Raw genomic sequence first — 16,595 nt, forward strand, 5'->3', positions numbered from 1 at the left:
AGAGCCCCAGAGTGCTGATCGTACTCCGGTGAGTGATCAACTCTACTGGTTAATACTGCTGATCCATCCTACTGATAAATACTGATTACTGCTGACCAATACTGCTGATCACTGATTATTACTGCTGATCAATAGTGATTTATAATGCTGATTGGTACTGCTGATCACCGATTATAACTGTTGATAAATACTACTGATCACTGATAATTGGTGCCGATAAATACTGGTGACCCATCCTCCTGATAAATACTGCTGATCACTGATTATTACTGCTGATCAATACTGCTGATCACTAATTATTACTGCTGATCGATAATGCTGATTGGCGATCAATACTGCTGATACCCGGCTGTTGATCAATACTGCTGATGCCTGATTATTACTACTGATGACCGATTATTACTGCTGATCAATACTGCTGACCCATCCTCCTGATCAATACTGCTGATCACCAATTATCACTGCTGATCAATAGTGATTATTAATGCTGATTAATACTGCTGATCACCGATTATAACTGCTGATCAATCCTTGGGATCAATACTGCTAATGACTAATTATTATTGCTGATCAAGATCAATACTGCTGATACCCAGCTATAACTGCTGATCAATACAGCTCATTCCTGATTACTGCTGATGACGAATTATTACTGCTGACCCATCCTCCTGATCAATATTGCTGATCACTGAATATTACTACTGATCAATACTGCTGATCACTAATTATTATTGCTGATCAGTTGTGATTATTAATTCTGATTAATATTTATGATCCCCGAATATTACTGCTGATCCATCCTCATGATCGATACTGCTGATTACTTATTATTACTGCTGATCGATAATGCTGATCGGCGATCAAAACTGCTGATACCCGACTGTTGATCAATACTGCTGATGCCTGATTATTACTGCTGATGACTGATTATTACTGCTGATCAATACTACTGACCCATCCTCCTGATCAATACTGCTGATCACTAATTATTAATGCTGATCAATAGAGATTATTAATGCTGATTAATACTGCTGATCCATCCTCCTGATCAATACTGCTATTGACTAATTATTACTGCTGATCAATAATGCTGATCACCGATCAATACTGCTGATACCCGACTGTAACTGCTGATCAATACTGCTTATCCCTGATTACTGCTGATGACGTATTATTACTGCTGATCAATACTGCTGACCCATCCTCCTGATCAATACTGCTGATCACCATTTATTTTCCTGATCAATACTGCTGATGAGTTCCTCTACCAGAGTGGACTTGTTCCACCTTTCGCATGTCCTGCTGGTTCAGATGAGTGCAGGTCATGACAAGAAGTCCAACAGAACCATTGCAGGTCCTGGATCTGAGGAGAATCCATGAGACCACATGAGTGTCGTGCAGCAGGAGGTCCATGAACCTCTGGCCGACCTGTCATAATCTTCTGCCAGGCTGACGTTGAATGGTGTCCATTTCCTGTCAGGAGGTCCATACTGAGCTCGCAGAACCTCCCGACCCGTCCAGGATTGAGTTGGTCTCGGTGACAGAGGAGGACCTTCCCGTGGTTGAGACCCCCACCACAGTGAATGTGAGTCCTCTGGGAAGCTGTCACTCCGAAGAACCCCCCACCGACCCTTCCTCGGATCCGGACCCGGCCCGGCAGTCTGCGCCGAGCCCAGGAATGCCCATCACCAAAGTCCAGCCGTTCATCAGCGGTGAGTCATCGACACACATGCACAATTTAGCCCCAAAATAGTACTGACAGAAGCAACTCAGTGTGTGGAAATGTTACACATCCCTCGACTCAACAACCCGCAATCCGAGCGACCGGAACCAGAACAAAAGGAGACATGTGGGCTGCTGACCTGACCTCCGACCTGAAGAATCCCTCAGCTGTCTTGCTCTGACTCCACATGACCCTTCAACAACACAGCTGCACACACGCAACAAAGCAATTGTACACACAACAAAACACATGTACACACTAAAACACACCTGTACAGACAACAACACACATGGACACACAACAACACTGCAGAAAACGGAACAGAAACTGTTTCCTTCAACTGAGAACAATCTCTAAACTTAGGGAAATTATGTCAGAACACGATCTGGAGCTTTCAATCCGTGCGTTTGTGTCTTATCGTTTAGAATATTTTAATAGTTTGTTTTAATAATAAAAAACTCTGCAGAGAGAATTCTGACCCGCTCTAGTAGAAGAACTCACATTTCTCCGATCCTTAAAACTCTTCACTGGCTGCCAGTTTCTTTCAGGATCAATTTTAAAATTCTGGTTCTTACTTTCCGATCTATTCATGGTCAAACCTTACATCAGTGATCTGATCCAGACTTACACCCCAGCTCGGGCTCTGAGGTCTGTGGATCAGAATCTACTGATGGTTCAGGACCAGAGGAGAGAAATCCTTCCAGGCTGTTGCTCATCAGCTCTAGAACGATCTCCATCTCCCTTTGTGTTTGATGGATTTACTGACTCCCTAAGAAACATCTTAAGATTTTTATTTGTTCAGGCTTTTCCTTAACTTTCTCGGGGCTGCTTTGTTTGTCTTTATATTATCTTGACCTTTTAAAGTTTGTATTTTAACTGTGTATTGTTTTTGATTGTTTAATCGCTTTGTGACCCTGGTCTGAGAAAGACGCTTTACAAATAATGCATACTTACTTACTTACAACACACCTAGACACACACAAAACACACCTGTTAACACTACAGCACACCTGGACACAAACAAACACCTGTACACACAACAATACGCACCTACCTGTACACACATGTAATGCAAACAACTGACACACAATGACACACCTGTACAAACCATGTCCGCCTGTACAAACAAAAATGATCTTCTAAAAAATGACAAATTTGAAAAATAACAACACAATTGGCAAACAAAACAACATTAAATAAATAAGAATCATAATAATAATAATGTGTAGCATTTGTTTGGAAAATATTAAAATGTTGGTACAAAAGTGACTCACCAGACAAAACCAATTGAATTTAAACCAAACTAATTTACTCGTCATGTGATCGTCATGTGATTGCTTCACGTCCCATGATTGGCTGAAAGTCTGATTAACAAGTAACATTTCAAATAACAATTTTATTAAATGTTTTCATTCAATTTAAAAGGCTAACAATTAAAAATATACATTTTTGAAAAAATATGTTTTATTATTGGAATTAGAATATCAAACAGTGTAAAAAAAATAAAAAAGGGAAATATTTATTTAAGTATATATATTTTTATGTTCAATCAATTAAAAAATATTCTCTAACCCTTGTGTCTCTCACCTCCCTGGCTTCCATAAATACATATGCAGTGGTGGAGGTCGTTCACCTTGACCCACAAGGGATACCAGAAACACATTTGTTTTTTCGGTCAATAAAGAAAAGTTGCTTCAATCCAAAATAATGTAAAAAAAAACAACAACATGTGTGTGCTTGTGTTGATCAGAGGAGGACCTGGAGAAGAGCTGGAAGAGGAGACTGCTGACTCACCGGCTGGAGATCCTGGTCGGTGCTGCTGTGGTTCTGTCTGCGGTTCTTGTCCTGGCCATTGGACTGGGAGGTGAGTCAGTCGCTCATCAAACTTTCATGTGGTTACACAACACCTGGAGACACGCAGGTGTTGTGAGTCAGTGGATGGCTGACACACACACACACACAGTTGGAAGTTAAAGTTCTGGTTCTGGTCTCCCATCGGTCCAGTTGGTCTCAGCTGTGTCGGCAAATTTCGCTGTGGATCCTCGAGCGGTCGGTGCGTCAGCAGCTCCTATCTGTGCGACGGAACCAGTGACTGTGACAACGGAGAAGACGAGCTCGGCTGTGGTGAGAGACACACAAACGCACACGGACACACACACACACACACACACACACAGATGTGTGACCTTTCGTTGACCTTGTGTGTGTCAGTGCGTCTCAGCGGCAGGAGCTCGGTGCTGCAGGTCCACAAGGGCAGGTTCTGGAGAACCGTCTGCTCAGAGGACTGGGACAACCAGCTGGGAGTGACGGCCTGCAGGCAGCTGGGCTACTCGAGGTACTCCAAAAGGCCTCGGGGAGAGTCTGAGACCAGTGGTTCTGAACCAGAACCTTCTTTCTTTCAGCTACGTGGAGTCCTTCTTCGTCCCGCTGGCGACGGTGGAGGACGAGCTGCAGTCGTACCTGCTGTCCGTCCAGCCGGGTCCATCCACCCTGCTGCAGAACCTCTCCAGCTCCAGGTCGGTACCAAGTGCTACGCCCTACAGGGACCCACCGGTTGGTGGACGGACCTCAGTGACCATGTTTGTGTCTCTGCAGCAAATCGGAGTGCAGCTCCGGGAGGGTGATCACCCTCAAGTGTCTTGGTGAGTGAGTGAGAGCGTGAGAGTGTGTGTGCTAGAGAGTGATGCGAGTCTGTGCCAAGTGTATGGAAGTGTGTGTGAGAGAGTTTGTTAAAGAGTGTATGAAAGTGTATGTGTGAGTGTGTGAGAGAGTGAGTGTGTGAAAAACTGTGTGTCAGAGAGAGAGAAAGAGAAAGTGTGTGTGTGTGTGTGAGTGTGTTTGAGAACCGGTGATTAAGAGCGATGGTGAGTGTGAGAGAATGAATGAGTGTGTGTGAGACAGTGAGTGTGTGTACTGTACGTGTGTGTATGAAACCATGAGTGTGTGAGAGAGTGAGTGTCTGAAAAAGTGTGTTTGAGAAATGGTGGGTGAGTAAGACTGTTGCTGTGTCTCAAATCGCATACTAGCGTACTCAAAGTTAGTATTTTTAGTGTGTAAGTGCGTCTCAATTCTAAGTATGCGAAATTTAGTGCGCCATGCACACTAAATTGGCGTACTAAAACGCCCACAAAACTGATTATGGTTTGATGGACACTATCTACCCTAAACGGCCGCCATCTTAGTGACGTTGTAAACGGAAGTTACGTCATATATAAATGCATATATATTAATATACTTACAGGTGTATTTTCAGCAGCAGTAGAAGGATTACACGTCTTCGGTGCTGATACCCGCTTAAATATCTCGTGAATATTTCGATTCTCATTTTTTCTTTATTTCTTTTTCCAAACTTGTAAAACATGCTGCCAGCAGGTGGCGATAGCGTTCGAACAACTGGTTGGAACATCGTTAAATAGTAGTAGAAGAAGAAGCTGTCGCGTCATTTCCTGTTAGTGCGTAGCAGCAGTGTTTGATTTAATACTATACTATCTGTGGAGAATTTGCATACTAGTTAGTATGCACACTATCCTGATGCATACTAACTTCTAGTATACTAAGAGAAGTATGCGATTTGAGACACAGCATGTGTGTGTGAAAAGGGAAGGAGAGGATGAATGTGTGAGAAAAGTAGTGTGTGAAAGAACGTGTGTAAGGGAGCGAGTGTGTGTGAGAATGAGTGTTTGAATAAGTGGGCGAGAGAGTGAGTGTGTGAAAGAGTGAGGTAGAGAGCAAATGTGTGAGAAAGTTAGTGTGTGAAAAAATGTGTTCGTGAGAGTGAGTGTTTTAATAAGTGGGCGAGAGAGTGAGTGTGTGAAAGAGTGAGATAGAGAGCAAATGTGTGAGAAAGTTAGTGTGTGAAAAAATGTGTTCGTGAGAGTGAGTGTTTTAATAAGTGGGGGAGAGAGTGAGTGTGTGAAAGAGTGAGGTAGAGAGCAAATGTGTGAGAAAGTTATTGTGTAAAAGAATGTGTGTAAGGGAGAGAGTGAGTGTGTGAGAAAGTGAATGTGTGTGAGGGACAGCGTGAATGTGTGAAAGAATGTGTGTGAGGGAGAGAGTCAGTGTGTGAGAAAGTGAATGTGTGTGTGAGAAAGTGAGTGTTTGAAAGAATGTGTGTGAGGGAGAGGGTGAGTGTGTGAAAAAGTGAACGTGTGTGAGGGACAGAGTGAGTGTGTGAAAAAGTGAACGTGTGTGAGGGACAGAGTGAGTGTGTGAGAAAGTGAGTGTGAAAGAATGTGTGTGAGGGAGAGAGTGAGTGTGTGAGAAAGTGAACGTGTGTGAGGGACAGAGTGAGTGTGTGAGAAAGTGAGTGTGAAAGAATGTGTGTGAGGGAGAGAGTGAGTGTGTGAGAAAGTGAGTGTGAAAGAATGTGTGTGAGGGAGAGAGTGAGTGTGTGAAAAAGTGAACGTGTGTGAGGGACAGAGTGAGTGTGTGAAAAAGTGAACGTGTGTGAGGGACAGAGTGAGTGTGTGAGAAAGTGAATGTGTGAAAGAATGTGTGTGAGGGAGAGAGTGAGTGTGTGTGTGAAAAAGGGAACGTGTGTGAGGGACAGAGTGAGTGTGTGAAAAAGTGAACGTGTGTGAGGGACAGAGTGAGTGTGTGAGAAAGTGAATGTGTGAAAGAATGTGTGTGAGGGAGAGAGTGAGTGTGTGTGTGAAAAAGGGAACGTGTGTGAGGGACAGAGTGAGTGTGTGAAAAAGTGAACGTGTGTGAGGGACAGAGTGAGTGTGTGAGAAAGTGAATGTGTGAAAGAATGTGAGTGGGAGAGAGTGAGTGTTTGACTAAGTAAGGAAGAGTGAGTGTGTGAGTAAGTGAGTATGGGAAAGGATGTGTGTGAGATAGTGTTGGACAGAATGAGTTAGTGTCTTACATTCTCCAACTCGTCTTCATGTGTATCCAGAGTGCGGTCTTCGTCCCAGCTTCAGCAGCAGGATCGTGGGAGGGAACTTGTCTCGGGCGGGTCAGTTCCCCTGGCAGGTGAGTCTGCACTACCACAGCGAGCACCTGTGCGGCGGCTCCATCGTGAGCTCGCGCTGGATCCTGACCGCCGCCCACTGCGTGTACGGGTGAGTCTGAGGACGCCTCGGCGAGCGTTTGGACGCCGACTCACGTTTGTTGTCTCGGGCCTCAGATTCGCAGACCGGGCGCTGTGGTCGGTCCACGTCGGTCTCACGGAGCTGACGGTCCACGGTGCGGAGTCTCTGGCGGTGGACCGGATCATCTATCACGACAGATACCGACCCAGAGGGCTGGACTACGACATCGCTCTGATGAGACTCAACAAGTCTCTGGAGTTCAACAGTAGGACGTCAACACACCGAGCGTCAACTTCTGCGTCTCTTCATCGGTCACGTCTCGTCCCGACAGGTCTGGTTCAACCAATATGTCTGCCCAACACTGGAGAAGACTTCGAAGAGGGAACCCTGTGCTGGATCTCTGGCTGGGGGGCCACAGAGGAGGACGGTGAGTACATTTGGAAGTACATCAGTGTCATTGGAATGTTGAACGTGAAAGTGTTTTTTTAGCATTGAATTATTTTTAGAATAATTTAATTCAGTTATTTTTAAATTGAAAGGTTGAATAAAGGCTTCTTTTTTTAATTCAATAAATTCTAGTATTTTAAATTCAGTATGAAAAATTTGGCACAATAGGGTAAAATACCAATAAAGTACAAGCTAATTGAGCGTGTTTCTACCTGGTCACCTGATCGTCTGCGTGTCGCACAATTGGCCGAAAGTTCGATCGAGTCAATTTTAAAATTGAATTTGAGAGACTACAAATTTAAAAATAAATTTGGAAAAAAAATATTTAAATTTAAATTAGAATATCAAACCCTATGTGTAACAAAAAAAACATTTTGAAAAATTCAATGTTTTAAATTATTTTAAAACAAACGAATTCAACCAAAAAGTATTTTTGTTTCTTGAATATTCAACCAAAAAATAATTGCTTTTCTACTAAAGTACTTAAGTATTTTCCACTTAAAATAAAAGTAGCTTCAATCAAAAATATTTAAATATAAAGTTTGTTATTTAAAAAAAAAAAGAAGATAGAAACACAACTACCTTTATTCCTTTCAATATATAATATAAATTGTGTATATAAATATAATATAAATTATTCAATCATAAAACATTTTGCTTGAATACATTTAAATTAAGAAAATTAAAAGTGTCAACATTAATAAACGCTTAATTCTAACGTACAATTTTCTGTTGACATTAATATACTTCAATACTCACCGTGTCAGGGGAGACCAGTGTGGTCATGCGCTCGGCTGCAGTGCCACTGTTGTCCAGCAGGACCTGCAACCAGCCGCAGGTCTACCAGGGCTCCTTCTCGTCCTGGATGATCTGCGCCGGGTATCTGGAAGGCGGAACAGACTCCTGTCAGGTAACACCCCTTTGCGATTTTATTCCTCTGACCCGGGGCCGGTTCTGACCCGACCCATCCTCAGGGGGACAGTGGCGGTCCTCTGGCCTGTGAGGACTCCGTCTGGAAGCTGGTGGGGGTGACGAGCTGGGGGATCGGCTGCGCCAGGAGGAACAAACCCGGGGTCTACACCCGGATCACCCGGGCGCTCGACTGGATCCGAAAACAGATGGAAGTGAGTTCTGATCCAGCAGAAAGTTGCACCCCACAGCCCCCCCTCTAGACTCACATGTATTTGTTTCAGAGGGAGGACTTCACCTCCTCACTGGACCAGCTGTAGACACCCCTCCTAAGACCCCACGTGACCAGAGATGAGACCAACTCAGAGTTCGACAAGGTTTATTCCAAAATAGAAGCTCTAAGGCAGAACAGACCAGAGAGTGAACCACAGCAAGTGGAGTCCTTCGGCCCCTGCTGGACACCTCCTTTTTTTTGTGCAGTGACCAGCGAGGGGGGGGGCGGAGCTTAAGAGTCTCACCGCCTGGTCACGCTCAGGCGACGCTCCGGCCTCGGGTGATTGTGGTCGATTGTGCGACGGAGTGAAGACGACCAGCAGCCGTGTGATGTTTGTGCTTCCTTTACAAAAAGAGCGCGTAAGGCCATGTTAGCACGTTAAAACCCAATGGAGGCTTTCTCTGCCGGGACTTTAGAAAAACGTGAGACTCCAAACACGAGTCCGGCTTCTCTCTGTACATAAATATTTCATACAAAACAGCAGAAACACCAAATCAACACTAATCTCAGTTTGAGTACAAAAATAACATCTCAAGTTTCTTCTTTGTAACTGCTCGTCGTCATCACGTCTACTGAAAACACAAGCATGCAAAAGACCGGCGCCGCGAGGGAGGCGGCGGCACCGCCGGGTGGTGGGTGGTGGGTTGGGGGGGGGACATGGGTCAACAAGAACTTTAACGGAGTTCACAAACCTGGCGTGTTTTCAACACTTGTGTGATTTTATCTTTTAAATATACAAAAGTGCACTCGGCTACGTCGGCTGTTTTGACAAAACGCTCAACCTGGTTCCGGGTCCAGGTCCGGGTCCGGCTGATGTTTGACAGTGGATAAAAACGGAGATGTTGGTAAGGGGAGGCGTCACTCAGGGTTTTTTTTTCAGTAACAAAAACGGTTCCGAGTTTCTGATCGTCTCAGCTGGTACCAGTGGTCATGTCCTACAGCGAGGTGGCGCCGCTGAGATCCTCACTGACGGATGACAAGGAAGCTCGTCGGACCAGCAAAAGAGAGACCGGGACTCAGCATGAGAAATGGGTCTTCAAGAGTTCTGGGTCATTCATTACGTGCTTAATGTGGACCAGGACTTGGACCTTGACTTGAGGCCCGGATCGATGACTGTCGTGCTGGACTTGAACGTGACGGTGTGTGTCTTGAGTGAGTGTTTTGTGTGCGTCTACTGCAGTGAGTCGCTGTTGTCCAGGCCCAGCCCGGCCATGTCTCCGTCATCGTCGTCGTCCATACTGTCCCCCGTCTCGTCCTCGCTGTGACCCCCGATCATCACCTGCTGTACCGCCAGCGTGGCGCCGTCTGACGTCAGACTCTGCAGACCCTCCATGTTCATGGTCACCAGAGTCCCTGCGGATCAGAACAAGTCCATCGGCATCAATAAGTCGAAACTGCTTTGAAACAGAAATATGTTCCTTTGCCATTTTTCCTTTAGTTGCAGAATTACTGCCGTCTAGTGGCCGGAGGTTGAATTGAAATGAATGCTGCAAATATTTACATGTTAATAAAAAATATTTTTTTTATTTCATACACACTGTATTAATATATATACTCTAAAATAACTAAGATTTAAATATATTTTAAACGCAAAAAAGGGGAAAAACTTTTTTGTGTGAAAATGAACAACATCCATTGGCTGGAAGTTTATTTACATCACAACAACGGCATAGCTTTTTGCATGCAAAATAGAAACGCACTTATGACAATATAAAACGTGAAAGAGCTATCTCAGAATAAATATTTGAAAGCGTCATTATAATTTTTACACTCGTTCATCATTGGTCTGTGACTCGACATGACTACATACCGTCTGGCATGGTGACCTGCTGCTGCGGTCCTCCAGTGGCGATGGAGTCCGGCCAGAAGCGCTGCAGTGGCCGGTTCTGAGGAGTTTTCTTCTTGTTTTTGGGTGTTTCAGATGAGCTGGCGTCCAACATGGGCTGCAGGATTCTCCTCCGAGCGTTGATGAACCTGGACCCAGCAGAGTGTCAGCACTGTACCTTCTCCGGTTTAGGATTTAGAGTCAAAAAAAGCACAAACCAGTTGTTGACCTGCAGCAGCGTCAGGTTGGTTTGGGTGGCGATCTGCTTCTTCTCGTCCTCTGTTGGGTACGGATGCTGCTGAGCAACGACACATGAGTGCACACATTCACGCACACATATACACCACAGACACACCACAGACACATGAGACACACACCCCGATGTGTTGGAAGAGCCATGAGCGCATGACGTTGGTGGCGTGTTTTGGCAGTACGCCACGTTTGTTCTTGGTGGAGTTGTCGTCATGATTGAAGAGGTTCAGGTCCTGATGGAACTGCAGCTGGAGCTGAAGACGCACAACATCTGGACTTGAGAACTTGAGTAGTCAAAACAACAAACATTGTTCTTTAGTGTTGACAAGTGAAAGGAAATACGACAGCGCCATCAGAATATTGATTGAATTGTCCAATTCAACATTTAGAATATTGAACCTTGTCATATTTTATTGAAATGTTTTTTTTTATTAAGCATTGAATAATGAAAATGATTTTTTAAACATTCCAATAATTCGAAAATACATTTTCTGAATTTAACATTTTCAAATTTGATTGACTGCTTCTGCATCATCACGTGATTGTCTGCGAGTCGCATGATTGGCTGACAGTTTGATCAAGTAGCTTGGTACCCTTCTGGTTTGGTGACACGATTATACCAATTCAAGGCTAAAAAATAAAAAATACTAAACACTTAAAAACAAATATTTCAAACAATTGGAATTTGAATATTAAACTCAATGTGTTAATATAATTGTTTAAAATATTTGAATGGTTAATTAAATTATACAAATAAAAAAAAAAACCATTTAATATAAAAAATATTGAAGTCAATAACTCAATAAGAACTAAGTTAACCTTTCAATATAGAGATTCTTGAAATAAGAGGCCCGTGTGATTCTCACATGCAGGTGAGTCTGCCCTGTTTTTAGTGAGCTACTGTCATGTTGCTTTATGTCAGGTCATGTGTTCGATCACTCACTGTCTGTCAGAGGATCATCAACAAGGTTTCGCACGACACGTACCTGATTGTTCTGTACGCGTATCGTGCCTGGAGACAGAGCCTGAGTGACCACCTGACCCTGGGGAGTGACTACGGTGACCGGCTGATAAACTGTTCCACCTGACACACACAAGAGGAGGGTGAGACCTGGGTCACACTACAACTCGAAGAACTTGAAGAACCGCAGGTCACATACCTGCCACCATCTGTGGGGGGTTGACGGTTGTCAAGGTGACGTTCCCCTGCTGCAGCGCTGACGCCTGCACCATGATCTGACCCGGAGGACTGAGGGCGCTGGACAATGAGCTGGGGGTCTGGGTCAGATTATAGAACGGTTTTAAAAAAGGAACACGACCAGGTCAGGACCACGAAGCAATAGTTTCACCTATTTTATTTTCAAAAGAGACAGAAGAGTTTACTCACCAGAGACTTGGTGGGGGAGAAGCTGGGGGCCTGACCCTGGACGGGGGAGTAGGGACTGCCTGGGTCACCACTCAACAGGGTCTCACTGTTCATCTTGGTCTTCAGGCAGGCGATGTAACGGCTGCAGAAGTCCTTGCAGAGGTCGCTGACCTTTTCCAGCTCCAGCAGGTGGATCCTCAGGACCTGAATGGCCTTCACCATCTGTTTGTCACAACAACCAGCACAATGTTCACAACAACGAAAACAACCTGTACGCGACAACAACGCGATCGACTCCTCACAAGATTGTCCAGCTCTGGGTCCTCGCTGAAGAACGGTTTCCCCTCCTTCTCCTGACAGCGGACGAAGTTCTCGATGTCCACATCGAAGCTTGCGGAGGTGATGCAGTCGGAGCTCATCGTCGACTGCTCACACTTCTCGAACAGCAGAGCTAGCAGTGGGAACAGAGGGTGTCTGCACACACACACCGACACACCACATTAATCATCTGATGCTCATCCTTGTACCACACACACACACACACACACACACACACACACACACACACACACACACACACACACACACACACACACACACACACACACACACACACACACACACACACACACACACACACACACACACACACACACACACACACACCTGTATATAGAGGCTTTGTCCACGTCCATGGGGGTCTGCGGCTCCACCAGGGTCGGACTAGGGGTCTCCGCTAACGTCCCCTCGATGAACTTGTGCTCTGGGTCACCGTCTGTCTTCCCCACGCCGGGCATCTGTGGACAAACACGGCGCTGTGAGGACTGACAGCGGGTAAGATGGAGGAGGAGCCAGAAACACATCATGTGAACAGCCCGAGACCCCCCCGGGGGCCCAGTACTAAACAGAGGAGTTCTTCAAGCAGTTGAGCTTCAAACGCTGCTGTGGATGTCTCCGGTGGAAGAAGAGAAGCTCATTGTCAGGAGTGATGATGTCATTCAACTGATACCACAGCAGAGCAGGTCAAATCAGGTCCAATACGACCTGTTCTAGTTCCAATTTTATGGAAGTAAACCAGAGCCATCGGAATATTGACTGGTTGAATGATCAATTCAAATGTTCAATTTTAATTCAAATGTACCAAGCTAATTGATCGAACTTCAAGCCGAAACGCAGACAGTCATGGACGACGTAGAACAAGGGTGGGCAATGACATTTCCTCAGGGGCCTCATTAAATACCTTGACTGTTAAAAGAGGCCGTCAAGCCAAAGGAGAGGAGCGGAGAATCAAAATATGATGTAAAAAAAACAAAAACAAAGAAAGAACAAGCAAAAATTGGATCTCAATACTCACTCAAATACCTTGAGGGGCAAGAATCATTCAAGAAAAGGCAAAGAAAAAAATGGAGTGGGTGGGGGGTTTGAAATGGTATTGAATTTAAAAACTAATTTATTTAATTATCCAAACAAGAATATAAAACTGTTTAAATAATTCGATTTTTTTTGTTCAACTTTTTTTAAATGTAACCTTCCAATATATAAATTATTGAAATTCCACATTTGAAATGCGAAATTTGATATTCTGATTAAACTTTCCACTTCGTCTGACCTAGAAGGTCACCAACCTATTTACCAGGAAAAGTAGGTCCACTTTTGTGTCTCTCTTCCTAGTTTCACTTTCACCTCGCAAGGTTCCCAAATGGTCCCCTCAGCTAAATGATAATCACCTCCTGGGAAGGTCCCAGGTTGACAATAGCATTATCAAGTCTAGTTAAAGAACAGTTGAGACACAGCTGTTTGTTTGCCGGACATGCTTGGATCTCACCCTTGCAAGTGTTTGTGCGCACACACACAGAACTACTAAAAATAGTTTGGGGCTGCAGGAACGTCTCTCATTGGTCACAGAGTTCCAGAGAAGATGACACCTGCTGCACACAGCAAACATGATCTGATGAGGGCTGCGAACTTCCCTTGCTAAAGACCATGTGCAACAGAAGAGGTTCTTTGTCACCGATAGAGGTGCTGAACTCAAGAGTCTTGACCCGGTGGGTTCTGAGGTCACACTCTACAGAGTCCATGTTGGACTGTACACAGTATCGGGTCCAGACAGCAGGACCCACTCAAAATGTGGTCATAATCACAAGGTTAAACTGAAGGACCACAGAAACAGACTGGAGTCTACCTGCAGATCCAGGTTGGGGGTCTGTATTAGCAAGAATCTGGCGATACGATACGTTTCACGATAAAGCGGCAACCATAAAATATATGATGATACTGTAGGAACAAGTATATATTAGTAGTATTGTCGAGTACTTTAATCTGGTGTTGCAGAATTTACAGTCCACATGACTCTTGATGAAGTCATTACTGCTTTAATTTGTTTTGAAACCAAAATATGTCCAAACATCAGCTTTAAAAGCTGCTGGATCCGACTGTATCCTCTCGTCCCCAGTCATCGCTGGGTGTTAATGTTCCTTTAGCTGCAGGGGACGCATTCAATTCTACCATCTAGCGGCCGAAGATTTAATTGAAACACAAACACGATTGAACGGCATGAATTTTTGTACATTGATCATTGTTTTTTTACTACAATCATAGTCAGGGTCACTCACCTGCTGCTCGTCCTTTGAAAACTTGTCTATGGAGATGGAGTGGGCAGCCATCACGTTCACTGGCAGCGCTTCAGACACTGGCACATTATAGGCAGCATAGACCAGTGGCAACCTGGACACCACCACACACACACACACATCAGTTGACTTTCAAAGATTGATTGAACATTAAACAACTTTTGAGTCGTGACCAAACATTTATCCCACTGTGGAGACAGTTTTAACAAACCAGACACTTCTGTTCTAAATGCATCAGTTTGTAGGCACAAACTTAGTTTGAAAAACCATCATCAGGTGTCAGTGTTGCATCTTTGTGGAAGTTTTACTCGAGACCTTAAATGAACTCACATCTCCACGTGTACACACAAGTCCTCTATTCTTCTTAAATAACGATGGATGTGTAATCTAAGATCTCACCCACTCAGAAGTCAGATCTGTGTCTGTAAACAAATTTATTTAGGACACAAAAATAGTTTAACACTTCTCACTCCTGGTTATACATTATATAGCAAAAAAACTTTAATAAAAAGAGGGGGGAAAAAAGAGGAATTTATCTTCGAAATGTACCTATTATTATATTCTCACAGAAGAGATCATTTGACGGACGTGCATGAAAATAAACCTGCTTATGTTTATTTCATATTGATAGAAATGACTCATGGAGCTCGTGTGACGTGTACACACTAACACAACCTCGACGTCCACATCTTTATAAGGCCACGGAGCTGTGATCACTATCATGTTCTAATTTTATCATCTTCATGAGGAAGAGCCGCATCACAACAATCGCCACAAACACACACACTCACACACATACGATTTGATAGCATTTTGCCGTTTCACGACGCCTCGCGACAAGGTTTTCTTTTTATTATCCATTTATTTAGGTTGATCAACAGAAGCCACGCCCACTTTGCAACGTTTGTTATGTTGATGGTTACTACGCGCTTTTGTGTCGGCGCTTGATCTGTTCCACCTTCTACGCTTGCGCAGAGACACTGAGATCGCGTTTTGCAATTGGGTGTGTAAAGTATGGATGGTTTATTTTGTTATTGCACTCTTCGAATTTTTACTAAACACTACCCTTTAGCTATAAAATAGTTTTCACTTCATCATGAACCTTAGGTCCGATTGCTTTCTTTATCCAAGTGAAAACAAAGACTGCACTTAACGGGCCAAACTTTTTGTATGGAATGTTCGCTTTTATACGGTGTTTGAAACTTATAATAGGATGTTTATTTCCCGTTCAGTAATCATGTGAATGACGGGATGCTGAACTACCTCATCATGTTCGCCTAATCCATGACATGTTTCATTAACATGATGGAATATTAAGGCCACTCTGGGACAACATGTTTATTGGCGACGGTAGAGAAATGTGCCAGTGAAGACGCCGTAGGGGGGCGATCCAAGATGGCCGACGCCCTGGCGCATGCGTACACCCTGTTCACAAATCGCGTACCTTCACTTAGCTTAATGCTACATTAGCATTAGCTTATTAATCGAAAAAGTCAAAATAATGCACAACTAGCAAAGCGCCGACTAGTCGATAGTCACCAGCGGGCTTCGGTGCGTGCGATAAACCGAAAAAATATCAGGGTGGGCGAGTATATGTAGCCCGCTCACGAGCGAGAAACCCCCGCTGCGGATTGATACACAAGGATCCGCAACATTAACATGAGCAGTTATTTTGGACGTAGTTGGATAAAGTGTGGGTCGTTGGGAGTTTTTTAACGGCTGGATGCACCGGTTCGGTCAACGAAAAAAAAACGAGCGGCCCCGTTCCTCAAAAAAATCGTCCCCACATCTGCGCATCAATGAGGCGGGGACGGCTGCCCTCCGGCTCCCTCCGCGCTCACAGTGTCGGGCCTCGCTTCTTCCACCATCCTTGCCCGCCCGACATGTTTCCACCCCCCCTCCCTCTTATCCTGCTTTTCTACTCCGCACGGAGCTCCGCCGCCTCTGCCTCGCGTCTAAAGGCGCTTTCGCTGCCGGAACTCGGTTCCGGACTCCCGGCCCTGGCCCCGGACTCTGTGATTGATAGAAGAAGGGTTTTGAGTGACAGCTTACCTGGGTGCCAATCTTCGTCACACTGACAAGCGGCTGCAGCAATCGGGACCCGCAGTTGTCGCGTGACGTCATTACGCAGGGACG

At 44.6% G+C, this 16,595-nt stretch overlaps 2 protein-coding genes across 2 annotated transcripts; one reads left to right on the forward strand and one right to left on the reverse strand.

Annotated features, from left to right (window-relative positions):
• The first annotated feature begins 1,678 nt into the window (after nt 1–1,678).
• tmprss3a (transmembrane serine protease 3a) lies at nt 1,679–9,484 on the forward strand. Its single transcript, XM_087804634.1, has 12 exons — nt 1,679–1,712; nt 3,474–3,587; nt 3,728–3,847; nt 3,935–4,058; nt 4,126–4,239; nt 4,319–4,365; nt 6,621–6,786; nt 6,852–7,021; nt 7,088–7,183; nt 7,971–8,113; nt 8,178–8,327; nt 9,302–9,484. The coding sequence occupies exons 1-12, from the start codon at nt 1,679–1,681 to the stop codon at nt 9,482–9,484; spliced, it is 1,461 nt and encodes a 486-aa protein (XP_087660760.1).
• Nucleotides 8,475–16,588, reverse strand: pknox1.1 (pbx/knotted 1 homeobox 1.1). Its single transcript, XM_087804810.1, has 11 exons — nt 16,512–16,588; nt 14,442–14,553; nt 12,496–12,626; nt 12,132–12,303; nt 11,851–12,051; nt 11,624–11,741; nt 11,450–11,547; nt 10,589–10,717; nt 10,430–10,506; nt 10,197–10,360; nt 8,475–9,739 (listed from the first exon to the last, which is right to left on the reverse strand). The coding sequence occupies exons 2-11, from the start codon at nt 14,490–14,492 to the stop codon at nt 9,558–9,560; spliced, it is 1,323 nt and encodes a 440-aa protein (XP_087660936.1). The 5' UTR covers nt 14,493–14,553; nt 16,512–16,588; the 3' UTR covers nt 8,475–9,557.
• Between the last annotated feature and the right edge of the window lie 7 nt (nt 16,589–16,595).

The sequence above is a fragment of the Callionymus lyra genome, chromosome 12 (genome assembly GCF_982586985.1).
Source record: "Callionymus lyra chromosome 12, fCalLyr1.hap1.1, whole genome shotgun sequence".
Classification (NCBI taxonomy): domain Eukaryota; kingdom Metazoa; phylum Chordata; class Actinopteri; order Syngnathiformes; family Callionymidae; genus Callionymus; species Callionymus lyra.

Bases quoted from the DNA above. Each gene is read 5' to 3' on its own strand.
- tmprss3a (XM_087804634.1), top strand. From the start codon at position 1,679: ATGCCCATCACCAAAGTCCAGCCGTTCATCAGCG. The intron at 3,848-3,934 runs GTGAGAGACACA...TGTGTGTGTCAG, and splicing joins AGAAGACGAGCTCGGCTGTG to TGCGTCTCAGCGGCAGGAGC. The intron at 7,022-7,087 runs GTAGGACGTCAA...TCGTCCCGACAG, and splicing joins CAAGTCTCTGGAGTTCAACA to GTCTGGTTCAACCAATATGT.
- pknox1.1 (XM_087804810.1), bottom strand. From the start codon at position 14,492: ATGGCTGCCCACTCCATCTCCATAGACAAGTTTTCAAAGGACGAGCAG. The intron at 11,742-11,850 runs GTGAGTAAACTC...AATCTGACCCAG, and splicing joins TCTCCCCCACCAAGTCTCTG to ACCCCCAGCTCATTGTCCAG. The intron at 9,740-10,196 runs GTATGTAGTCAT...TCTGATCCGCAG, and splicing joins GCAGGTCACCATGCCAGACG to GGACTCTGGTGACCATGAAC.